This window comes from Schistocerca gregaria, chromosome 5 (assembly GCF_023897955.1).
Source record: "Schistocerca gregaria isolate iqSchGreg1 chromosome 5, iqSchGreg1.2, whole genome shotgun sequence".
NCBI classification, from domain to species: domain Eukaryota; kingdom Metazoa; phylum Arthropoda; class Insecta; order Orthoptera; family Acrididae; genus Schistocerca; species Schistocerca gregaria.
Window position 1 is genome coordinate 101,986,211 of NC_064924.1, and position 26,983 is coordinate 102,013,193.

The window sequence follows — 26,983 nt, forward strand, 5'->3', positions numbered from 1 at the left end:
GAGAATCACCAATGTAAAGCCATGCCTACTGGGCGGAGTTTCTCATGTGCAATTGTTGCAGAAAACGTAATGGTGTGTTTAGGTTACAGAATTTATCGGAATAAAAAAGTTAGTGAAAAGAAAAAGATTGGTGGCCTTCCTTCGAATAGTATGTTGTCATGATATCCAGAATTTATAACGTGTGCGCCATTCGTATTCAGTGCGATGGCCACGTGTTGATCAAAGCTGTTGGGTAAGAAAGAAAATGTGGTATTGCCAGTGCCTAGTGAACAGTCAGAGTTGTGTAAATTACTAATAGTCAGATGTGCGTTATCCGTTTCCGTTGCGCAATATTCAAACGGGAGAACAATTTGTAACTTAATTGTGAGTACTAGAGTTCATGTTACTCGATAAATAAGAATGAGTCCACTCGCTTGGCAGAACACTTATCTTGCAGGCCTGACTGCTTGATGCCACAGTATGAGCAAGGCATGTGGGTGCCTCTCAAGTTTGCGCCTAACAATGTGTATCAAATAGCTCTAGAGATGACGGCGAAATTAATGTTCAGTATCTTACTTGTTAAGAAGAAAGATATTTCCTGACATTAATGTGTTGTTCATATCGCCTGCCTTTTTTTACGGACTTTGGGCTCGGCAAGGGGCTATTTGGGCAATACTAACCTGTATTGGATGCGGCAAAGGGTAAGGCACGGGGAGTGCCGTCGGCTGCGGCAGCGGCAGCGGCCTCTGCACCTCGACGTACTTGGTCTGCTCGATGGTGATGCGCGGCCGGTCGTCCTCGGCCGAGTGCTTGTCCGCGCTCTCCTTCTCGCCTTCCAGCAGCTGCCGGATGGGGCTGGAGCCGGCCTCGTGCTGGCGGACCCGGGCCTCCACCAGCCCCGAGGTCAGCTGCTGCTTCACCGCGGGCAGCGACGCGCCGGCGTCGACCACAAGCCCCTGCCGGTATTGGGCCTGCACCTGTTTCTGCAGGTCGGCCAAGAAGTTGAGAGAGGTCTGCTGCTGCTGCTGCGCCTTGAGCAGGTTCGCGTCCACGTAGCTCTGCTGGCCGTACAACACGGGCAGCCTGCCCACCGGTTGGACCCTCCCTCCGTACACCAGGTACAGCCCGCCGGGCCCGATGGGGTTCACGAGCGCCGGCTGGAGTGGCGTCACTCTCAGGCTCGGCTGGAGGACTTTACCAGTCTGGTAGGCGTCGATCGGCTGCAGTTGTTCTTCTGCGTTGCTCTGTATAACGTACTTGACAGGAGGGAAATTCTCTACTGTGGCGCCACCGGCTTGCGTGTTGTAGGAAGACTGCACTACAGTCTCGGCGACCAACTCTGGCCTCGGTATGCGGTTCACCACTGGTTGGTACTGCCCCTGAGCGACTGACCCCACGCTATAAGACAACGACTGCTGACTCTGGATGGCCTGTTTCTCGGCCTGTATCTGCGCTCGCAACTGCTCCTCTTTCAACGACTGTTCCTTCAACTTGGCGTCAGTTTCGGCCAGAGCTTGCTTAATCAGCTGTACCTGGTGTTGCGCTCTCAGTTTCTCTTGCCGAAGGAGTTCCTCCTCTTCTCTCGTCTTAATAACGGCTTGCTCCTGTAACTTGCCAATATCGTACTGCAGTCCATTGACCGCTTCCAAGAGGAGCTGTTGCTGATCCTGTTGTACCTGCACTCCGTTGTCAACTTGGTTAACATTTATTTGGACGTTAGATTCCTCCTCGCTTGACTGTTCACTGTAAATTACTGGAGCAGGCGTGGAAGAAATGGTAGGCAGAGATGTTTGAAGGCGAAATCCTTCATTTTGGTCATAATTGTACTCTGCTGGTATTGAATTCTGAGATATTACCACATTCGAGGATTCCTCCTCAACTTTCTCCGTCACCTGTGGGGGAGCTGGCGTTGTTGAGTAGTAAGGTCTTCTAAGTTTAGCTCCAAATCTTGACTGAGAAGACGATAAGCGCCCCTGTACTGCATATTTACTGAGCTTCTGACTCGACGATCCCAGGGCAGAAGGAACTGACAGCACTTCGGGCCTCGGTGTGATGGTCACGACGTCCAAAGAACTTGCAGTTGGACTGGCGGTATATAAGCCTGAAGTGGTGCTGGACTCGACAATTATGGGCCGTTGGGTACTGACATGAGTTTCTTGCTCTGAATAACCAGAGTACGAGCCAGAAGACGCTGAACCTGCTGCGGAAGAGCTGAAATCGGGCACCACTATTGGGGTAGATGGTGTGCTCGAATATGAAACACCTAATGGAGACGGTGTGACTGTGGCGATGTTCTGCTGGCTCTCTTGGAAGTCAGCCACGACAATGGGTCTCAAGGACGTTCTGACGCTTGCGGGTGTTACAGCGTTGTATTCGACAACTTGGTTGCTGCCCTCTTTATAAGCTGAGGCTTGAGCAGTCGATAGGGTACTTCCCACGTTTGGCAATCGGACCGGTTTCTTTGAGCCATATAACAACGCCGCATTTGCGTCAGCAACGTAAGATGAAATCTGAGCGCCACCTCTATTATCGTAAGGTGAAATTAAAGCCTGAGGCGTAGGGAGACTGTTCACTGAATTATATTCAACCCCACCAGCTGTAGCCTGGTAATTGTTCACTGCTTGATAGCCTACACTTTGTACTCCAGCTACTTCCTGCGCTTGCGCAGCGACAACTTGAGCGAACTGCGGCGGCTGTGAAGGGACAACGAGTGTCGACACTGTGTCAACACCTGATCCCTGCTGCTCTTGCTGAGCAGATAAAATTGGTACTCCAGTGGTGGTAACTAGTGAATTTTCTGTTTGCGCATATGGACCAGGTGTGGTCTGTATCAACAGAGGTGACGGTGTTGTTGTGAGTACTGTCGTTCCTCCTGTGGCAGCAGACTGGTAGCCTGATGCACCACTGGATTTCACACTGACGCCCTGCACGGCCGCATCTTGGTAAGAATATGAGTTCAGTCCTGCATTCGATATCCCAGTGTAGGCTTGCTGCTGGGAACCTCCGGCACCAGAGGCTACAGACTGGTATAACGTCGGCTGCGTTCTGACTCGCTGTATTCCTGGTACATAACTGGGCCGCCTTCCTGTGATGCTTTCTGAGACGACCGCCTGCGACGCTTGGTCTGCTGTGGAAACAAGTACTTGCTGGGCAGCTGGTGCGACTAAGTACTGCTGCTGCTGGAGGCCTGCTACTTGAACGGATTCGGCTCCAGACGAGCCTTCCTGGGCCAGCGCGTTGATCTGGGCCGCTACAGGTACAGTGATGGCGGCGCCCTGCCTCTGGAAGGCTGAGGAGACTCCAGCCCCGGCCTGTTGGTAGGCAGCGCCCTGCTGCTGATAGACGCCGTTCTGCTGCTGGTAGGTCGACGCTGCGGACCCTCCGGCAGTGACAGCCACCACTTGCTCCTGCTGTTGGTTGGCGGGCAACACCACGGCTGATACTGGCGTCGCCTGCGCCACGGGAGAGGGAGTAACTACGGTCACTGCTGGAGAAACTGGGACGACTGGTTGCACCACAGTGGCTCCTACTGTCGCCTGCGGCTGGACAGCTGCTTTGGAACTCGGAAGTTTCAGTTTCTTCCCAACTTGCTGCGGGCAGAAGAGACGATAATTATCGTTAGTGGACGTTGCCATAATTTACCATGTCGTCTATAGCAGGAAAAAATATGGGTTAATTAATTCGACTAACTAAATGTACGGAAAATGATTCTGTGATGCTGTTACAAATTTTCGGGAACGATGGAGAAGAGTATACGTATCTATTTGGGTTCTGGCACCATGGTCATAAATCATCCGTGTCAAAAGTTACCAGCGGAAATCTTCCTGATACCTCTGACAGTAAAATACAAGTACCAATACAGTTGGCGCTAAAATTGTAGGCTAGGCAACTTTCAGAGGCCGTAGTATGGATAAAAGCAACACAATAATGTCAAGCAAAAATGGGATCTGTAAATCATATATATGAGCAGACGTTTGTCTTCGATACTGTGGAACACATCGCTTCTACTGCAAGCTCTTTGTTTTCCATAATTTTGGAGGAGGTAGTATGAAACAAAACGAGAAAAATATGTCCAACAAATATGACCTCTAAAACGTATATCTTAAGAGCTACGGGCACTTGTTCAGCAGTAGAGATGTGTTTCACAGTAGCGAAGATAAGCAAGTGCTCATAATTTCTTATGGAACGGATTTTGAAGCTTATATTTACTAGATATTTTTTCTTTCTTTGCTCCAATACTACTATGTCTGGAAGTTTCCTACCCTACTATATTAGCAACAACAGCACCCTTACATATATATTCCATTGTCGGAAGTACCAGAACTATTTCTGCTTATAACTTTCACCTCGATCGTTTCTTGGCGAGGGTCACTTACTTGAAATTGATACATTTACTTTTCTCCAGCATGCCTGGTAGTTTGTGGCATCATCACGGAAACACCATGTAGAATGTATGACACAGAGAAAGAGACCATGAATTTTAAAAAAAGTTCTTTCATTTGTAAATTCCAATTACATTGTACGAAAAAATGCAATTCTCAAACAAAAAAATTATTTTCAAGTGGTAATAAGTTGTGTATGATTGTGGCTGTATAGTAAGATAACAAAATCGCTCCAGCCAATAAAGTGATATGTTATCTAGGTAAGAAATATCAAGTAGATTCAAGAAGATTTCATTATTTCTGTGTTAAATCCTCCGTGAAACATGTTTTTCATGCGGGGTCAGTTTCCAGAGAAACTGAAATAATTGATGGTAAAATGGTTTTAGACAGAGGGAAAAGGAGATAATGTAGAGATAATTACAGGTCAGGAAACTTCCTAGTAGTGTTTTGAATATTTATGAGTTCAGGGTGTAAGAGAGTGCTAACACATTTCAGTACACATAATTGTTGCCAGGCATGCACTTTGGTTCCAGGAAAGAAACATCGATAGAACACTTAAGTTATTGTTTCTTGCATGTGAGATTTGCAGGTCTAAATGATAAGCTGAGGGCGGTAGGTAGTGTTATTACTTCAAAAAGTGCTTTTAATTGCAAGAATTATAGAATGTTTTTGAATAAATTGTCACATTATGGAGTTACGGGAAAATCAGAATTAGGTCAATGATTGATTTCATTCCAGGATCTATGGAACAGATTGTTCAGAAGTGTCAAGAAATAGGGAACACATTTTGAACACGATGTCGTGTTGCAAACTAATGGTACGGGCGGGGTTGCCTCAGAGTTCTTTACATATCCATAACCTGCAAATGGATCGAGTAGTGGGTTTCGATACGTTGTGGCGGACAATACTGTACATTTTTTGGACATAAGCAAGTGATTTTTAACAATTAAAAATGCTAAGATTTAGTTGAACTCTATACATTTTCTGCCGCGTTGGAAAGGACAAAACATGTGTGGCATTAGGTCAAATAATAACGAGGTAACAGTACCGCAAATGATGCTATTAAAGGCGTGGAATTTGGTATAAACGATTTAGCAAAGAGGGTAGTAGATTACATTAACTTATGGGTTACAGAAAGCAGTCAGACGCGCAAAAACACGCTGTCACAGAACTCTACAAATAGCGGAATATTCTGCCACAATGACGTCAAGTAAGCAAGGAAGTTTAACCATCAAATTGGTACCAAGCGAGGTGGCGCAGTGGTTAGCACAGTGATCTCTCGGTCGGAGGACGACGGTTCAATCCTCGTGCGGCCATCCTGATTTAGGTATTCCATGTTTTCCCGAAATCGCTTCAGGCAGATGCCGGGATCGTTCCTTTGAAAGGGCACGACCAACTTCTTTCCCCACTCTTCCCTAATCCGATTGGACTGTTGACCTCACTGTTTGGTCCCCTCTCCCAAATCAGCCAGCCACTAAATCATCAGTGTTGAAGACACATGAACGTTGTCTCAGGAGCATCGCGTCCAGTATTTTGTGCAAATGTAAATACTGCCTTGTTTTCGGCAAGATTACTCTCCAACGTCTCTGACACTGAAAATCGAAAGCTAGGTTCTTTCTCCCACTTGAGTATATCGCATGGCGTCTTACACTACACAATGACAGCTATCCGGACAGCGTTATGTAATGAGGAATTTCCGACTATATGTCGCGCGAAGCGAACCTGCCAATATAAAAGGAGATGGGGAGTGTTGTACTGTCTGTAGAGAAGCAGTAACAGCATAGTGGGTCAGTCAGGAAAGTTCAGAGTCCTCGAACATGGACTACTCATGGGATGTCATTTGAGTAACGGATCCATTTAAGCTATTGGTGACTGTTGATGGTGTGACTGTAAGGTGTAAATGTGAGGAAACAACCAAAACTTAACAATGAAGAAGTATCCCCCTTGTAGTGACGGACAGAAACCATCGAGCACTGTGGGGGTGGGTGCAAGAAAAAGCATGAAACCAGCGGAAGGAATCGTTAGTGAGTTCCGAGTGCCACCAGCAGTTCAGCTGACAACATGGCTGTGCATAGAAAGTTAAAAGGAAAGGGTGCAGTGGTCGAGCAGCACCTCATGAGCCACACGTATCTGTAATCTACGGTAAGCGACATTTGAGGTTGTGCGATAGTGTGTGACCAGAAACGATCAGTTAGTGGTACCAGCAATACCTTCGCCACGCACCGTTAGGTGGATTTCGGAGTAATATGTAGACGTAGATAACTTGTTAGTAGTTTATTCCACTAACTATATGAATACAAAACAAATGACTGTGGCTCTACAAGAGTTTCTTTGTGAGCCATTGTCAACATCCTGGGAACTCACCTGGCACAAACCGTTTTTAACGCCAGCACTTTCAGTATTCTGCACACATTTCCTTCCCCTATCCCAACGTAGCATGACAATTCGTTCACTGTGATGCGTCTGTCAGCAGTCACCAATTCGTTAACTCTCTGCACATTGTCTGGAGTGTGTGCAGTACGAGGCCTGCCGCTGAAAGGACAATCCTCAATATTGCCGTGCCCGCTTTCATCGCATAACGTGCTTGCTCACCGACTAACTGTACTGCGATCGACAGCAGCATCTCCATACACGTTTCTCAACCAGTTGTGGATGTTTCCTACTGTCTCGTTTTCACAGCACAGGAATTCTAAAACAGCACGTTGCTTCTGACGAACGTCGAGTGTAGCAGCCATCTTGAAGACATGCTGTGACGGCGCCACTCACGGGAACACGTTGAACTAAGTTTGGAAATAAGGGGGAAGGATGTATCGACACACTGTAAAACTCTCACACATGCAGCGAACTTTTGGAACAGTACGAGGATAATGGCGATGAATTTCTTGGAAGAATTGTGACAGGTGGTGAAACATGGCTCCACCATTTTTCACCGAGAGCCAAAGAGGCAATCAATGGAGTGGCATCATGGAAATTCACCCAAGTAAAAAAAAAAAAAAAAAAAAAAAAAATTCAAAACCACACCTTCTGCTGGAAAAGTTATGGCTACAGTGTTTTTAGATTCCGAAGCACTCTTGCTTGTGGGCATCATGCCAAGTGGAACCACCATAAATTCTGATGCATATGTGACGACACTGAAGAAACTTCAAGGTCCAATGAGTCGTGTTCGACCACATCGGCAAAAGCAGGGTGTTTTGCTGTTGCACAACAATGCACAGCCACATAACAGTCAAAAAAACCATTGAAGCAATCACAAAACTCGGATGGACAACACTGAAACACTCGCCTTACAGTCCTGATCTGGCTCCATGTGACTATCATCTCTTTGGGAAACTGAAAGACTCTCTTCGTGGAACAAGGTTTGAAGATGATGACTCCCTTGTGCACGCCGCCAAACAGTGGCTCCAACAGGTTGGTCCAGAATTTTACCGTGCCCGTAGACAGACGCTGGTTCCAATATGACGTAAGGCAGTTGAGAGGGATGGAAACTATGTGGAGAAATGAAAATATTGTTCCTAAAGCATGTACCTATATACTGTAATACTTCCAAACATATAGAATAAAAGATGGATGTAAAAAAAAGGGTGCATTTCTTTTGAAGTGAGCCCTGTAAAATAAACAATATATGAACTAAAATTAGATAAGAAAAATGCAAATACATGCACTTATGAAAAGAAATGTAAGGACTGTTGAAATTATGTCTAGAATTGGCCCTAGAACAGAAACCTGAGGAACATCACTCTGGTTCTGTTATGTGAGGATGCAAGGTATCTTCTGCCGTGTAATGACTCAAATGAGTGAAAATCAAGGAATACTGCCCTTACGGAGAGTGAGTTTCGGTCCACGTAGTAGGCCTATAGTCCACACAGTGAGTTTACAGACAAGGTGCTGGGCGGATGTACCCACCTTGCCGTGCAGCGCGGCGACGGCCTCCTCGCCCAGCGCGATGCGGGCGCTGCTGGCGGAGGTCTGTGAGGAACGCGAGTAGGAGACGAGCGGGTGGAAGCCCCAGTCGTCGGCGGTGTAGCTGACGGTCTGCGTGCTGCCGTCGGGCAGCGCGACGAAGTAGCGGCCGGCCGCGTGCTCGCCGTCGCGAGCCTCCTCGTGGCCCTGGCGCGCGCCCTGCTCGTCGCGCACCTCGTAGCCGAACTCGTAGCGCGGCGGGTGCTGGAACAGCACGACACACCACACGTGCACTTCAGAGTGTATGCAGTCTAGCAACCGTGTAGGCTGCAGCGTCAGAGGTAATTACAAGTATGTCCAGTCACCACGAACTCTACAGTAAGAAGAACTACAAGATTCCAATCTAATATCGACGTCGTGGTAATATCGAAAGTTGTTGTAACGCATAATTTTTTTCCATTATTGAATTTCGATTCCCTCCGAAGGGGGTGGGCTGGCAGCAGCTTAGTATGCTGCTCTACAGCCTACCGACTTTTTAAAAACGTAAGAGGAAAATAAACAATAAAAGCAGGCGACAAAACAGTGACTTACATTGTAAAACGGCGGAAAATTGTGGAAATTTAAAACATAAAGCAAACGGGTTGGCAATGCTAATAAAATATACAGGAATCAGACAATTAACATAGTAGACACACAATTAAGAAACATGGCGACAGTCTGGTTTCTGTTGGCAAGAGATAAAAAATCGCACCCAGCGACAGTATGATGTCTGTTTTCAACATTTCCCAAAAGACTCACAACATTGAACACTCACTGTAAAACACTGCACGAAAATGTCGGCACAAAGATGACACTCCCTAGCCAAGGGCACATGGGTGGGTGTGGGGGGGGGGGGGGGGCGGACTTTGACAGATGAGGGGGAAAACAAGGGGGGAGTAGAGGAAAAAACGAAAAGGGTGGGGAGAACCAAACGAGGGTGAGGACTCATAAGGGGGGAGAGGGACAGAGCAGACGCGAGAGGGAATGGAAAAGGCATAGGAGGGAAATGCAAAAGGACTCGGTAGAGAGAAGGTGGGCAGAGAGAGGGTACATGGGGAAGAAAGAGGATGGAATGGGGAGGGGGGGGAATGCAGCCCGGGAAAAGGACAGAGGAAAGAAGGGGGAGTGAGGATCAGAGTTGATAGAAGGGATAATTGGAGGGAGAGAGGGCATCATCCAGGAGGGGGAGTTGATGGAAGCCACCTTGGGAAAGGAGACAAAGGGTGTAGAGATGGAGGGTAGGGGGGACACAAAAGTGAACACGTGGCACATATTTATTTCCAGATAACTAGATATTGTTTTTCGACCTCCAATCGGTCGTGAAATCAGAACCACAGTGAAAATCCAGTAAAAATTGGCGCAGATGTGTTGTGCGGCATCTCTAGTATGACCGTCTATCGCATCACGTCGCACTTGTCAGTTCTCAGAGACAGTGATGTAGAGGACAAGGGGTTATTTTTAGCAAATATGGTGCGAAATTGTGATTTAGTGTGTTCCAGTGGGCGATGCTCCAGCCTCATGGCAGTCGGCGGACGAAGGCTGGCTGGCGCGTTATGCAGGTGACAGTTTTGCAACGAGCGTCGGTATGTGTGTACGTGCGCGGCAGCCATCAACAGCCAGAACGCAGTATTAGCAGAATTACGCAGGCGCGGGCCGCGTGTGGCGCGGTTGCGTTAGCTAACTCATCGAGAACATTGTAATAAACACGGCGCCTCGTAACCGGTGGATTCAGCAGTGGTCTGCACTATTTAAGGGCATCAGAGGTGGGCGTCGGCATCGGTTCGACGATTGGGCTTTCAGTCGCTGTTACGTCGTCGTCATCAGTGACGCTGTCGCCGAGGACCGGCCGGCGGAGGGCGCTGGCCGCTGCTGCACCGGCGACTCCCGGCGTCGTCACGAGCCGCAGCATCTGCACGAGGCGAGCTAGAGCGGGCCTCGTGCTGCTAACCTCCTATTACCTGTGCTCCCCGGCTGCGCGCATCAGCACATCTCCACCACGACACGAGCGGTGGGGCTCAGCTACCAGAAAATGTTTTGGAAGGACCAACAATAAAGAGGCAGATTGCTAAAAACAGCCACCTTTTTCTACCCAGCCACGTCCTACAACCCCAACCACATCACCCGCTCCGGTCATCTTATTACAAGTGGTGTCAGAAGTAAAGACCCCTAGGAAAATAGAGTCTCCCATAAATGTGTAGTGCCTGCTGAGCGGTTTCTCCCCATTTTATGCAACCCCAAATAACGTAATTATCACGGTGCATTCTTCATGACGGACGCTGCTGCTGCGACCAAGACCCACTTGCAGTGTTTTCGTTGGGAAATGTTTGATCTCCCATCATACAGCTAGGACTTGGCTTCCTCTGACTTTCGTGTGGTCCACCACATGAATCGGTGCCTATGATGACAACAGACAACTAGCTGCAGTCGAGCGCAAGGAATTTTCAAAAATAACAAGCAGCTCCCTTCTATGACGTAATAACAATCACTGAAGTCAGAATGGCGACTAGGTAGATAACTACCTGAAAGGTGTGGTAAAATACTGCAACACATCATTATTGATTTTCACTATGGTTCCCAATTCGCGACCGATAGGAGGTTGGAAAAAAATGTACAGCCCTCGTACTTTTGGTTTAGCGACCACCTTCAGGTCATCTGCATAAATATGTATAAGGAACATTGGATAGCGAAATACTTATGGCAACACATTCTACCTGTATGTAACCGATACACACGAATTAACACTGTAAGCTTAAAGAAGGTCCCTTGGTGTGAAGCATACAATTTTATGTAAATTAAAGGTGGAGAGGGCGGATAAAGAGGGAGAACTAATAATATCAGCTGCATCGGGACTTCATGAGGAATCAGAGGCGACGTGAAAAATGTGTGTCCGACTGCGACTGGAACCCGGGCTCTCCTGCTTACTAGGCAGTCGCATTAACCACTGCGACGCCCAAACACAGTGTTTATCGCATTTTCGCCGCCTGTCTTGGCAGGCTACCTGACCGACTCGCACCCAGACGCAGCTCCACCTATCCACAGGCCGCGTCCATGTCCTCTTTGCTCGCTAATTTTAGATTCCCGCTGAAGGTCGAAAGTAAATATGCATCTGCTCACCCATCGATGTGAATCAATTACCTGATGTGTGGTGTCAGTTCTTTCGGATGCGTACACCTTCCTGTAGTTCATATAAACAAATAATTGTTTTGAAGTAGGTAGTTTAAAAATGTTATACATTATATGTACAAGGTGTTTCAAAGTCTATGCAACAAAGATCTGAGGATGATAGATCACATCATTGGGAACAACTTTTGTTTGACAAAAAATGTTCACTGATATTCCCTGGTGACACTGGGTACCCTCTTGTATTGGTTTTTCCCATGAGAGGTGACAGAGGTTAGAGCATATGCAACGTGTGTGTGTCTTGCGCGTTGCCTATCATCTAGTCATCTGCTCCCTACAGAAGAGCGTAACACCAACAAAATTAAACTCCCTGGTTTGCCTGTAAAATATGTTTCTCCACTTAGAGACACTCATTCTTAAGCACTCCTTGTTGAAAATAACTTTACGAATATGTTGGACACTTGGTTAGTAGACCCTGCTAGTTCGGCGAAACTTCGTCGTCCCAATGTCGGTGAATACCGAGGAACGCTTAACGTCGTCGGGACGCGTCGGAAAACATTTTTCTCTGAAGTTCTTACCCATGAGGTCATCTATCACCCCAGACGTGGCCGAGAGGTTCTAGGCGCTTCAGTCCGGAACCTCGCTGCTGCTGCGGTCGCAGGTTCGAATGCTGCCTCGGGCATGGATGTGTGTGATGTCCTTAGGTTAGTTAGGATCAATTAGTTCTAAGTCTAGGGGACTGATGACCTCAGATGTTAAGTCCCATGGTACGTAGAGCCATTTGAACCATCACCCCAGACATTTGATACAAAGACTTCGAAACACACTGTACATGCAGATGTGAAGAATTAGCAGAACTAGTACCTTAAGGTACTGAGGATGCGAAATGAAGTTTCGCGAGTGGGTTAAAAAAATGGGAAAACCTTAACATGGTGCTTATAGTGCTAAAGATATTGTTCACAGCCTACCCCACTTGAGTACAACACAGAGTACGTTCATACAACCATATTAAAACATCATGAAACTGCTCCTTTGGGATGGTGTTCAACATATGTTCGGAAATGAACCGTTTGAATGTAAAATTAGTTTGAAGACAGGATCACTTTCAAATGTCACACTTGACGATATGCACGCAGCGGAGACAATGAGCTCTCACCTCTACCGTACAAGAACTGCTACGTGTGGCCAAGCTGCTGTTTGTTTCACGCGGTGAATCTGCTACACACGCATTCGAGTGCACTGTTACAAACCCCGTTGCGCTTCTGTGGAGCACCACAGTCGACTCTCCTATTGCGGAAGTACCAATTCATGGTATAATTACATACCGTATCGCGAAGCGGGAGAATCGAAAGTGGTTAGAACTTCAAACTTATTTTGTATCCAAACGGTACACTACCGGACATAGGTTCCTCCTCAAAACTGCATCTGCCAATTCTCCACTGCAGGCCTGCACAATCATGTGAAAGGAATTGTGAAACACCCAGCATACAAAATGTAAATGGCGTTACTCTTACCTAGACTACGTGGTTGCACAATAACGCTAATCACTTGCATTTCCATGCAGTACACTTCGTGCCAATTTGACATTTGTTGCAAGCCACTTTCACGCTCCTGCAATTTTAATGTCAAGCACTGAACGCTGCGGAAAACCTATAGTCTCCAATTTAATTTTGTATTTTTATTGTCAGTGATCAGGCAGAGAGTACAGGTAACAGCTTGTTCATAAAACAGTCTGGAGTTTGCCGCCTCCAAAATTTTATTGGCTAAGACATTAAGTATCCGTCATCATACGGATTAATTATATTGGTGAGGACTGCTAAAAGATTCCTTTTCCAATGGCTCCAAGATGGACATCGGTAATCAATTACACAAACATATCGTTTGCATCGAAGCCTTACCTAAAGCGCAATGTCGTCCAGGAAACCAGATCGTGGTGGTCCTACAACCACTATAGTCTGTGCCTTGTTACATTTTATATTAGTAACTCCAAGGGTCAGTAACAGAGTACCTCATCATGAAAATAGGCACACTCTTCCACTTGAAACAGTCCGATTTTTTGTGTTGTCTATTACCGACAAGGGGAAGGCCATGGAAAAGGCCAACAGATGCGGCTCATATTTGGCAGGTCACTTGTGTACAACCTAAAACGAAGGATTCTAAGATATTCTAGCTAAATATCTTCCCATTGTAATGAAACCACCCCTAAATTTCATGACGTACTATGCCCTTATAATTGATGGAACCGATAGATAATTGCAAAGCGAGAATTTTTTGTCGTCATACGTGGAGAGCAGAGGAGCTGTGTTGAATTACCAAACGCTTTTTTCTGCAGCTTTCTATTTGTCTTTTTTCCATATCCTAAATTGTAGGAATAGCAGAATCAATAAGGTAAGAAAAGCTACAAGGTAGACAAATAAATTCCTTAAACGATTAGTTAGGAATTAAGGTTTTAAGCTTCTTTTTACGAAAACAGTTTGCTCAGCACCTGGCGTTGCCCAGGTGAGCACTTATACCAGTCTTCTAGTAGTCTATCTCCTCCTCCCCACCCTCTCTGTCCATTTCCTCCTCGCTCCCTCTCTGTCCATCTCGTCCTCCCACCTCTCTGTGCATCTGATCCGCCTCCAGTCTCTGTCCATCTGCTTCTCCCGTCTCTCTCTCTATCCATTTACTCCGCTATCCCTGTGCATGCTGTCGTTCCCCCTCAGAAAATCTCCTCTGCCTCATCTCTCTGTCCATCTCATCCTACAGTCTGGAACCGCTTGAACGCTACGGTCGCAGGTTAGAATCCTGCCTCGGTCATGGATGTGTGTGATGTCCTTAGGTTAATTAGGTTTAAGTAGTTCTACGTTCTAGGGGGCTGATGACCTCAGACGTTAAGTCCCATAGTGCTCAGAGCCATTTGAGCCACAACTTGGGTCCATCGCTTCGTGGGGTCTGCGCGACGCTCGAACCCTAACATCAGCTCTTACCATTTGAAATCGGAATTCATCTGACCAGGCCACGGTTCTCCAGTCGCTTAAGCTCCGATCGATATGGTCGCACTGCAGGCGATGCAGTCTCCTACCATAGCCCATTAACGCCAAATTTCGCCGCAACGCCCTAACGGATACGTTCGTCGTACATCCCACATTGATTTCTGCGGTTAATTCATGCTGCGTTGCTTGTCTGGTAGCAATGACAACTCTACGCGGATGTCAATGTTCTCGGTCGTTAAGTGGAGGCCGTCGGACACTGCGTTGCCCGTGGTGAGAGGTAAGCCCTAGAATTATCGGAACACTCTTGACACTGTGCATGTCGGAATACTGAATTCGCTAACGAGTTCCGAAATGGAAAGTCCCAACCGTATCGCCTCAACGACCACTTCGTATTAAAAGTCTGTCAACTCCCGTTGTGCGAGCAGAATCACGTCGCAAAAACAGCACCGCCACTGTACTGCTCTTTTACACTTTGTGTACCAGCCACTACCGCCATCTGAACATGTGCATATGGATGTCCCATGACTTTCGTCACCTGAGTGTATGATGAAAAATGTTCAATTTTTCCATTATCTATTGATCCAGTCAATTGTGAATCGACAGCGCGTCATAAAATTTAGAGGTGGTTTTCCTGAAAGAGGGAGGGATACAGCAAAATATCTTAGAGTCTTTCATTTCAGATTGTACGCAAGCAACTTGCCAAATACGAGCCGAATCGGTTGCGCGTATCTGAGGCCTTCCCTTTTGTGAGTGTAGCTGTTTATCCTAACGAAAAGTCCTAGTCCAAAATATCTCGCGCTCTGAACGCTTTTTACGGTGACGGCTTCGTATGGACAGTTTCATTATTACGCTCAACACGCCCGGTAACTATTCCATCTGCGAAGCGCTCGTGGCGTGTCGGAAGCGACAGCCCACCGGCTCGTAAACACGGCCCGTCAGCGTAAACCAGTCGGCGTGGGAGAGCAGCCCGCCGTAATGAGCTGTATCGAATTCGGCAGCCGGGAGCGAGCGCACCCGGCGATTGATGTAGCTGAAAGCCCGGCCGCGGCACTGAAAGTGTGCACGGTCGGTTTGCCGCCTGAGTTACTCCAGTAACTCCGTCCGCGTGACTTTATTCCCCCGCACGCGCTGCGAGCCACGATTTTCACAGAAAATTTGTCGCACCTGTTTCACGATGTGCTTACCTACTGTGACGCTGCAATTAAACGCGCTAATAAAGTGACGTCTCACATCCTTGAATGTCCAAATGCTGCTGTTCAGATGTGATGAAAAGTAATGTCTCTGAAATATGTACGTGAAAACTCTTAAAGCTTTTTAAATAAAACATAACGTCATTACCATTCTACATCTTGATTCTTCATGTCTACATATTTGGAACCCTCTCCCACAGTTTGAGACACGACTGTGTGTAACTTAACTACCCCGTTGCGTGAGAAACTGCATGCTGTAATCGAGTTTAGAATTCGGAGACTTCGTCCACACATGGAGCACTGTCTGCTTCAGCACGACAATGCCAGACCACACACGAGCGCTGTTATATTTGCAAAAATCTGACGCCTTTCGTTCAGTGTCATCGATCATCCACCATACAGTCCCGACTTGGCCCGATCCGATTTTGATCAGTTTCCAAAACTTAAAAAGCATCTTCGAGGACTTCTTTTTGATAACCATGAAGAATTTCAAGCAGATGTGAGGCTGTGGCTCCGTCAAACATTCTACTGTGACGGTTTCAACAAACTGCTCTCTCGTTGGCAGAAATGTGATCGTCGCCAGGGTGACTACGTTGAGAAACATACTGACTGGAAAAGAACTGCAACATCAAGAAGCAGTTGTGCTGCTGTGGGTGGCTGAAAAACCTGTGAGTATAGTGCGCTCTCTTGTTTGCTTTGTATGATTATGGGAAAAGGGAGACGGTGAAACCTTGTACTGAGTGCCTGCGAGCTTAACGTCCCCAGCCGAGGGGTGAATCACCATCATCAGTGGCAACTGCATTCACTTAATGACACACTCTGGAGAGTGTTTAGAATTTTATACACAACGTTGATTCTAGTCCAATGGCCATTTTCGTCGTGTAGCGTTTATGCCTCATCATCCCCCTACATTTCTTTGCATTTTTAACACTCCTTTTAAAATTCAGTACAGAAATATTCATGTCGCTGTAAGGTAGTGAGAAGCGTACGTGTCACGTCACGCAGCAGGTAGTCCCAGAGCGTGAGGGCTGTGGGATGAGTGAGAGGCGTGTCGTGCTGGAACCTATACAGACAGCAGGGATTCAGGGATTCACCCGCTAGGCGTGAAGGAGCACAGCTGTTATCACTTACATAAACCGGACGTTGCTTGCACTGCTAGCTTGTTAACACTAATTTCAAAATTTTGAAACCATACGTAAAAATTAAATACAAATTTTAGTTAAATATGATATTCACACGTGAAAACTACGGACCAATCATAGGCGCGACCTGAACGGCGGGCGCCAAACTGTTAAGACAGCTCATTACGCGTCTGTGATCGTTTTCGATAAAGGCAGTACATGAATCCGCGTGTAAAGGGTGATCCCGCGTTAAGACTGAATTATTTATTACAATTGCCTCGAGGGAGATTGTGGTATTCTCGTGTGGATTCTAAGACCGCGTGGACCTTTTTGGGTCTGGCTCTGAGAACTATGGGACTTAACATCCGAGGTCATCAGTTCCCTAGAACTTAGAACTACTCATACCTAATTAACCTAAGGACGTCACACACATCCATGCCCGAGGCAGGATTCGAACCTGCGACCGTAGCGGTTGCGCGGTTCCAGACTGAAGCGCCTAGAACCGCCCGGTCTGTAGGAGCTTTTCATTTTGACTTCTTCGGTGCTCTAGTAATAAGTAGCATCCGGAAACTTTGCCATGAATAATGGTAGTAGACGGGCTCTTGGAATATATTTTCATAATTTTAAGGTTTTGTAAACAGAAATTAAAAATCAAATAACATCCTAATTTTCCACAATTTCATTTTTGATGGCACTGAGAAGAGGCCAGCCGTCGAGACGGTTACGAGACATCTTCACAAGACGGGAAGTAGTAAGCTGCCTCCAGTTGCGCTCTGGAAAGCGAGCGCTGACGTTATTTGCTGACGTCCACCGTGCTTGTTGACCCTGACACATCTTTTCGGTAGGAAGCGCTCTATTCAGGAACCTACCGTGCAATATTTGGAGGTTATAAGTTGCGTCCGTTTGGAATTATACTTGACGTACCATTATGACTACTTCATAATCGCACTTTGCGATGTGCCTGTTATCCGTACGGCAGCATAAATGTGTCTGCAGGAAATACGGAGCATGTACCTCCGTCCCTTTGGCGTTTAAGTGGTGAAAATTTCATCCACCATCAGGATTCGAAAGATCCAACTCAAAGTCCAGCACAAACGCACACGCTACCGTTAGAAACATCAAGTATGTGGGCTGAAAGTACCGAAAAGTAATTCATTCCTCGTAATGCACTGTGGTTGGCACCCAAATCTCGAATTGACAGCAGGTGAAGATATGTCAGCAGTGGGCTACATAACCAAAGATGTTATGAAATACCACCGGTTCAGAGAGGACGGGCCAGAACGTCTTCTACACCCCGGAATTTGGTTCCCCAGCTGAGAGCTATTCAGACAAAGAGAGTATTGAAATGGAAGCTGCAGAAGCATCAAAACACAGGACAGTGGCACTAATACCTCATGTAGCTGCAAGAAAAGATCGGAAAGTTTTTGCCTGAAAATTAGTCAAAAAACAGATAAAAGTGCCGACTCTAAGAATGCAACTCCCAGACATTTGTTCGATGTTTGTCGTGTAAAGTGTTCCTTTGTTTTAACAACTTGCTTCAGCAAATATCACGCACATTTGTAATTGATGTGCATGTGTATAACAACTGGATAAAGGAAGACGCTAAGCTATCATACGCGATACTCCCTGTTAGGTTCTTCTGGCCACAATGAGAAATTTTTAACATTATATCTCGTTTATTGTGTCTCTGAGGCAAAAAAATCCATATTTCGTTTTCATGTTAGTGTGTTTATTACTATGGCGCTGAAGAGGCTAAACTTATGGCGTTGAGTAGAAGGGAACTGGTTGATGGAAGTCATAGAATGTCGCAGACTTTTACTGACACTAGTTCTTTAAGTTTAGGCAAGAGAACAATGTCACCTATCTTCATCAGATTCCTATTTAAGTTTCCCTACCATCTCCCTTACTACGTTACTGTGCGGTATGTAACGAGCAGCTAAGAGCCTACACTTAATTCTTTATATGGCACGCGTTACAATCATTGTACACGCTACAGTAGGTCTAATTAGTATGTCACATGCGACTGATTTTACCTACGCATTGCACACTTCCAGAACTCTATCCAGAAACATAAATTCCCCATTCGGCTTGCCTCGCCTGATTTTATGTCGCAGTCGCACATCAACGCTTGTTAACGAAGGTACGATTTCTTGCGGTAGCAAACCAAATTTGTGAGTGGACTGAGAATATCTTTGTTAGGAGGGCGAAGCACGTTGTTTTACTTGGAGAGTAATCAACAGATGTAGAAGTAACTTAAGATGCGCCACATCCATGTGTATTGGGACCCTTTCTGTTCGAGCCGTATATTAATAGCCTGAGATAACATTACACTGTACACGTAATCTTTACACTCACTTATACTCAACAAATACACATACAACATCTGACATGTCCGCAAGTAAAGGGGCCAATGTGCGCAGAGAAAGAACATCCTTTCTGACAGGCGACTAAACCCACCCTATGCGGTAGGCTTCTCAACAATGCCACATGACATTTACATTTACATCAGTGACCTAGGAGACAACATTAGTAACCTTAGATTTTTTCAGATGATGTACGTGGGTATAATGAAATACCTTGCGAAGAAGCAGCACAATTACTCAGTCAGTTCTTGACGAATAGTGAAAAGGCAGAGAACTTGCGATGAATGTTTAGAAAAGGAAACATGTGCATATCCCTAAATGTAGTAACGAATGGCTAACGTACCAGTCAGTCACAGATAAAACCGCTTAACCGGTATAACAATTGGTAGGGACATGAAATAGAATGTCCACATAGCCTCAGTCGTAGGTAATTTGTGTGGTACACTTCGGTTCATTAGCAGGCTACTGGAAATTACAATCAGTCTAGTAAGGAGACTGCTTACGAAACACCTGTTCGACAGAATGCTGTTCAAGTGTATGGGACCTGTATCTATATCACAAACGTAGGAAATTGAATGTATACGAAACACTTGTGCGAGCCATCCGGGAATGTTACTCAAGTGTATGGGACCCGTGCAAAATATGACGAAGCTGGGGATAGTAAATGTAGACGGAGAATGGCAGCACGAATAGTCACAGGTTTGACTCATACGAGGATGTCACGGAAACGCTGAAAAACCTGAAGTGGCAGGCGAATGAACACGAAGCTTTCTGAAATTTTTTCAAGAACCAGTGTCATGTGAGTAATATCCTACAGTGCCGTAGTGACCGCTAACAGAGATTAGATTGATTATTAATTACAGTGAGGTTTACGTAGTAATTCTTCCAGCGTTGCATACGCAAATGGAACTGGAAGATACCGTAACATGCGGGGTATTAGATACTACACTCTGCCAAGCACTTCACAGTGTTTGGCAGAGTTTGGGTGTAAAGGGTTTGAACAAAAAATATGGAAACACTGCCATCAATGCATCTTCATTATAAATGCATATGCTGCAGGTTGCGCTGTTGTATCTGACCATGTGTGGCACGTGTGCAATATCCTCAGTACGTTGTAAGCATCAGTCGTAGTTAGAATCGTGCTCTGTATTTCTGAGAGCGTTATGTCGGAGCTAAATGAATTCGAAAGCGTGAAAATTGTTGGTGCTCATACGGTACATTCTTTCATATCCAAGGTAGCGCCGGTCCCAGTGGCTGAGCGGTTCTAGGCGCTACAATCTGGAACGGTCGCAGTCTCGAATCCAGCCTCGGGCAGGGATGTGTGCGTTGTCCTTAGGTTAGTTAGGTTTAAGTAGTTCTAAGTTCTAGCCCCCCCCCCCCCCCCCATGAACCAAGGACCTTGCCGTTGGTGGGGAGGCTTGCGTGCCTCAGCGATACAGATAGCCGTACCACAACGGAGGGGTATCTGTTGAGAGGCCAGACAAACGTGTGGTTCCAGAAGAGGGGCAGCAGCCTTTTCAGTAGTTGCAATGGCAACAGTCTGGATGATTGACTGATCTGGCCTTGTAACAATTTTCAAAACGGCCTTGCTGTGCTGGTACTGCGAACGGCTGATAGCAAGGGGAAACTACGGCTGTAATTTTTCCCGAGGGCATGCACCTTTACTGTATGATTAAATGATGATGGCGTCCTCTTGGGTAAAATATTCCGGAGGTAAAATAGTGCCCCATTCGTATCTCCGGGCGGGGACTACTCAAGAGGATGTCGTTATCAGGAGAAAGAAAACTGGCGTTCTACGGATCGGAGCGTGGAATGTTAGATCCCTTAATCGGACAGGTAGGTTAGAAAATTTAAAAATGGAAATGGACAGGTTAAAGTTAGATATAGTGGGAATTAGTGAAGTTCGGTGGCAGGAGGAACAAGACCTCTGGTCAGGTGACTACAGGATTATAAACACAAAATCAAATAGGGGTAATGCAGGAGTAGGTTTAATAATGAATATGAAAATAGGAATGCGGGTAAGCTACTACAAACAGCATAGTGAACGTAATATTGTGGCCAAGATAGATACGAAGCCCACACCTACTACAATATTACAAGTTTATATGCCAACTAGCTCTGCAGATGACGAAGAAATTGAAGAAATGTATGATGAAATAAAAGAAATTATTCAGATAGTGAAGGGAGATGAAAATTTAATATTCATGAGTGACTGGAATTCGAGTGTAGGAAAAGGGAGAGAAGGAAACGTAGTAGGTGGATATGGATTGGGGCTAAGAAATGAAAGAGGAAACCGCCTGGTAGAATTATGCCCAGAGCACAACTTAATCATATCTAACACTTGGTTTAAGAATCATGAAAGAAGGTTGTATACATGGAAGAACCCTGGAGATACTAAAAGGTATCAGATAGATTATATAATGGTGAGACAGAGGTTTAGGAACCAGGTTTTAAATTGTAAGACATTTCCAGGGGCAGATGTGGACTCTGACCACAATCTATTCGTTATGACCTGTAGATTAAAACTGAAGAAACTGCAAAGAGGTGGGATTTTAAGAAGATGAGACCTGGATAAATTGAAAGAACCAGAGGTTGTACAGAGTTTCAGGGAGAGCATAAGGGAACAATTGTCAGGAATGGGGGAAAGAAATACAGTGGAAGAAGAATGGGTAGCTTTGAGGGATAAAGTAGTGAAGGCAGCAGAGGATCAAGTAGGTAAAAAGACGAGGGCTAGTAGAAATCCTTGGGTAACAGAAGAAATATTGAATTTAATTGATGAAAGGAGAAAATATAAAAATGCAATAAATGAAGCAAGCAAAAAGGAATACAAACGTCTCAAAAACGAGATCGACAGGAACTGCAAAATGGCTAAGCAGGCATGGCTCGAGGACAAATGCAAGGATGTAGAGGCTTATCTCACAAGGGGTAAGATAGATACTGCCTACAGGAAAATTAAAGAGACCTTGGGAGATAAGAGAACCACTTGTATGAACATCAAGAGCTAAGATGGAAACCCAGTTCTAAGCAAAGAAAGGAAGGCAGAAAGGTGGAAGGAGTATATAGAGGGTCTATACAAGGGCGATGTATTTGAGGACAATATTATGGAAATGGAAGAGGATGTAGATGAAGATGAAATGGGAGATACGATACAGCGTGAGAGCACTGAAAGACCTGAGTCGAAACAAGGCCCCCGGAGTAGAAAACATTCCATTGGAACTACTGACGGCCTTGGGAGAGCCAGTCATGACAAAACTCTACCATCTGGTGAGCAAGATGTATGAAACAGGCGAAATACCCTCAGACTTCAAGAAGAATATAATAATTCCAATCCCAAAGAAAGCAGGTATTGACAGATGTGAAAATTACCGGACAATCAGTTTAATAATCCACAGCTGCAAAATACTAACACGAATTCTTTACATACGAATGGAAAAACTAGTAGAAGCCGACCTCGGGGAAGATCAGTTTGGATTCCGTAGAAATACTGGAACACGTGAGGCAATACTGACCTTACGACTTATCTTAGACGAAAGGCAAACCTACGTTTCTAGCATTTGTATACTTAGAGAAAGCTTTTGACAATGTTGACTGGAAAACTCTCCTTCAAATTCTAAAGGTGGCAGGGGTAAAATACAGAGAGCGAAAGGCTATTTATAATTTGTACAGAAACCAGATGGCAGTTATAAGAGTCGAGGGGCATGAAAGGGAAGCAGTGGTTGGGAAGGGAGTGAGACAGGGCTGTAGCCTCTCCCCGATGTTATTCAATCCGTATATTGAGCAAGCAGTAAAGGAAACAAAAGAAAAATTCGGAGTAGGTATTAAAATCCATGGAGAAGAAATAAAGACTTTGAGGTTCACCGATGACATTGTAATTCTGTCAGAGACAGCAAGGGACTTGGAAGAGCAGTTGAATGGAATGGACAGTGTCTTGAAAGGACTATATAAATGAACATCAACTAAAGCAAAACGAGGATAATGGAATGTAGTCGAATTATATCGATTGTTGCTGAGGGAATTAGATTAGGAAAGGAGACACTTAAAGTAGTAAAGGAGTTTTGCTATTTAGGGAGCAAAATAACTGATGATGAGTATATAAAATGTAGAGTGGTAGTGGGAAGGAAAGCGTTTCTGCAGAAGTGAAATTTGTTAACATCGAGTATAGATTTAAGTGTCAGGAAGTCATTTCTGAAAGTATTTGTATGGAGTGTAGCCATGTATGGAAGTGAAACATGGACGATAAATAGCTTGGACAAGAAGAGAATAGAAGCTTTCGAAATGTGGTGTTACAGAAGAATGCTGAAGATTAGATGGGTAGATCACATAACTAATGAGGAAGTATTGAATAGGATTGGGGAGAATAGAAGTTTGTGGCACAACGTGACCAGAAGAAGGGATCGGTTGGTAGGACATGTTCTGCGGCATCAAGGAATCACCAATTCAGTGTTGGAGGGTAGTGTGGAGGGTAAAAATCGTAGAGGGAGACCAAGAGATGAATATACTAAGCAGATTCAGAAGGATGTAGGTTGCAGTAGGTACTGGGAGATGGAGAAGCTTGCACAGGATAGAGTAACATGGAGAGCTGCATCAAACCAGTCTCGGGACTGAAGACTACAACAACAACAAGTTCTAGGGGAATGATGACCCCAGAAGTTAAGTCCCATTTCATTTCCTTAAAATACGAGATCAGCTTGGTGATCTTTCCTTGTCAGCGTAATTGTAGTACGGTTTCATTAATTTGCTCTACATCTGACGTAAGTAAAACAGTACCGTATTTCATTCTTCTTTTCCTCTTGACGTACCGGACAATTTTTAATTTTAGGGTATTTCATTGCTTGTGAATCATGTTACGTAGAGAATTTATTGCAGTGCGAGTACTAAGGAACGAGTACTGAGGAGTACTTAATAGATACGACTAGACATTATTTCTAACAACACAGACATAAATATCGTTCAGTTGTTATTCTTATCTCCAAGATCAGCAGCATACTACACCAAATAAGTTAGATTATATATTAACAATAACGATTTCAGAGCACTCATATCAAACCGTGAAGACGAAAGACGTGAAAAGTGCACATTACTTACTATTAACACAAAATTCATTGAGGAAATTAACCTTTACCCTGGTAAATATTGATATCTTAATCTTACGTCGAAGAAGCTCAGAATAACTCTTGAGAAAGTATTTATTTCTTTACAGGGCGATATTCTTGTGTCAGTACGTATGTTTCCAATCAACACAGCGACCACAGTGTGAATATGACACTCCACAGAGTCAATATTTCCAATCTATGATATCATACGATTCAGCTTTCCTTGCGTTATCATTGGGCGTGACTAGACGTAACGCAGGTTATCGACAGAAGACGCTCGCAGAAAGGGACTGCTCCTCAGATGGTGGTGTCGTTTCGAACATTTGTTGATACCTGCGGCCAGTGCAGGGAGCCAGCAAGGTGACCTGGCTCGTTACTGGCCTTGGCATTCGCTGACTCCACACCAGGTATCTGGGTTTTTGCGCTGTTGGCGGACGGCAAAGGCACATTGCCACGAGAAAGCGAGATCGCCCCCCCCCCCCCCCCCCGGGAAATCCCCTGTATTGGCACTTGACATGATGAGCCCGAATCTGCTTTGCGCGGATTTCGACGAAAAGCAGCACGGGTTATTCAACCTGTCTCGCCTACATTGAAGAACTTTTATGGTATACCTGTAACTCCAAAAACGGTATCGGGCTCCGTAATTGTGGTCGCTGACACACTGTTGTGCAGCAACATCACTAATGTATGTACATCTAAACCTACATGGCATGCACAAATTTAGAAACACGAGGAACGCAACACACGGCCACGCTTAGTACGGTGTAGGAAAACCGTTGTCATTCAAAATACGCTACTGGCCATTAAAATTGCTACACCACGAAGATGACGTGCTACACACGCGAAATTTAAGCGACAGGAGGAAAATGCCATGATATGCAAATGATTAGCTTTTCAGAGCATTCACCCAGGGTTGGCGCCGGTGGCGACACCTAAAACGTGCTGACATGAGGAAAGTTTCCAACCGATTTCTTATACACAAACAGCAGTTGACCGACGTTACCTGGTGAAACGTTGTTGTGATGCCTCGGGTAAGGAGGAGAAATGAGTACCATCACGTTTCAGACTGTGATGAAGGTCGGATTGTAGTCTATCGCGATTGCGGTTTGTTGTATCGCGACATTGCTGCTCGCGTTGGTCGAGATCCAATGACTGTTAGCAGAATATGGAGTCGGTGGGTTTGGGAGGGTAATACGGAACGCCGTGCTGGATCCCAAAGGCCTCATATCACTAGCAGTCGAGATGACAGGGATCTTATCCGCATGGCTGTAACGGATCGTGCAGCCACGTTTAGATCCCTGAGTCAACAGATGGGGACGTTTGCAAGACAACAACCATCTGCACGAACAGTTCGACGACGTTTGCAGCAGCACGGGCTATCAGTTCGGAGACCATTGCTCCGGTTAGCCTTGACGCTGCATCACAGACAGGAGCCCATGCGATGGTGTACTCAACGGCGAACCTGGCTGCACGAATGGTTAAACGACAGCAACATGATGGTCGCATCTGTGTTTGGCGACATCGCGGTGACCGCACACGGGAAGCGTGTATTCGTCATCGCCATTGGTTACACGTCTCGGTCACCTCTTGTTCGCATTGACGGCACTTTGAACAGTGGACTTTACATTTCAGATGTGTTACGATCCCTACGAAACCCTACATTTCAGCAGGATAATGCACGACCACATGTACAGGCTTTCTGGATACAGAAAATATTCGACTGCTGCCCTGGCCAGCACATTTTCCAGATCTCTCACCAATTGAAAACGTCTGGTCAATGGTGGCCGAGTAACTGGCTTTTCAAAATACTCCACTCCATCGTGTGGCATTGCTGGCCGGAAGGCCTCATCCGGGAAAGTTCGGTCGTCGAGTGCGTCTTATTTCAGTCGACGCCACATTGGACGGCTTGAGCAACGGTGATCAGGATGAAATAAGGATGAGAACAACACAATACCAGTCCACGAGCGGAGAATACCTCCAATCAGGTCCGGAAACGAACCAGGGCCCTCTGTATGGGAGGCAAGCACGTTATCACTCAACTAAGCAGGTGGATGTATGTTAAGGAGAAAGAAGTACACTTGCAAGATATTAGCACCAGCAATCGACACCGCCGCTAAAATTTGAGCCACTTCTCTGATAGTTCACAGCTATGTATGTACGTCTCAGAATAGATGTTTAACTTTCGTCCGCACCACTTGTTTGTTAATAGCTACCCTCCACTGCTGCCGTGACCGCGAAGTTTTGTACTGCGTAGTGACAACCAGAGGCAACATCACGCACACATAAGTGAAATATTATTTTATCAATTTTCTCGTATTGATATTCTGTACATGTATATAGGACTACAATCAAAATGAATAAATGTAAACAAATACTGAATTATTGTGAAATGAAGTTAACGATTTTCTATTTGCATTTCAATGGTGCCATTCACACTGATGAACTGATTATCTCCTACAACTGTACTTCAGTCCAACAGCGCAAGCAATTAAAAAAAACGAAGGAAATAACGGATAACACCAACGTCAGTAATTAAATAGCGCTATGCTCCTTTTTGAATGACACACTAATTCATTTCATTCATTTTCACTGCGTTTGTGAATCGCACCGTAACATTATTCAAAGCAAAGGAATGTCTGGTACCAATCATAGTTTAGACGTTGCTCACCTTGACACTATGAACAAAATACACACCTGGAAATGGAAAAAAGAACACATTGACACCGGTGTGTCAGACCCACCATACTTGTTCCGGACACTGCGAGAGGGCTGTACAAGCAATGAGCACACGCACGGCACAGCGGACACAACAGGAACCGCG

At 45.5% G+C, this 26,983-nt stretch overlaps 1 protein-coding gene across 1 annotated transcript in view; it reads right to left on the bottom strand.

Moving 5' to 3' along the window:
* LOC126272667 (uncharacterized) overlaps window positions 1–26,983 on the bottom strand; it is a 234,969-nt gene that overhangs the window by 16,099 nt on the left and 191,887 nt on the right. The window contains exons 3-4 of the mRNA XM_049975680.1: window positions 8,265–8,525; window positions 660–3,569 (exon numbers count right to left, since the gene is read on the bottom strand). Coding sequence (XP_049831637.1) covers window positions 660–3,569; window positions 8,265–8,525 — 3,171 coding nt within the window. The remainder of the gene's footprint in view (window positions 1–659; window positions 3,570–8,264; window positions 8,526–26,983) is intronic.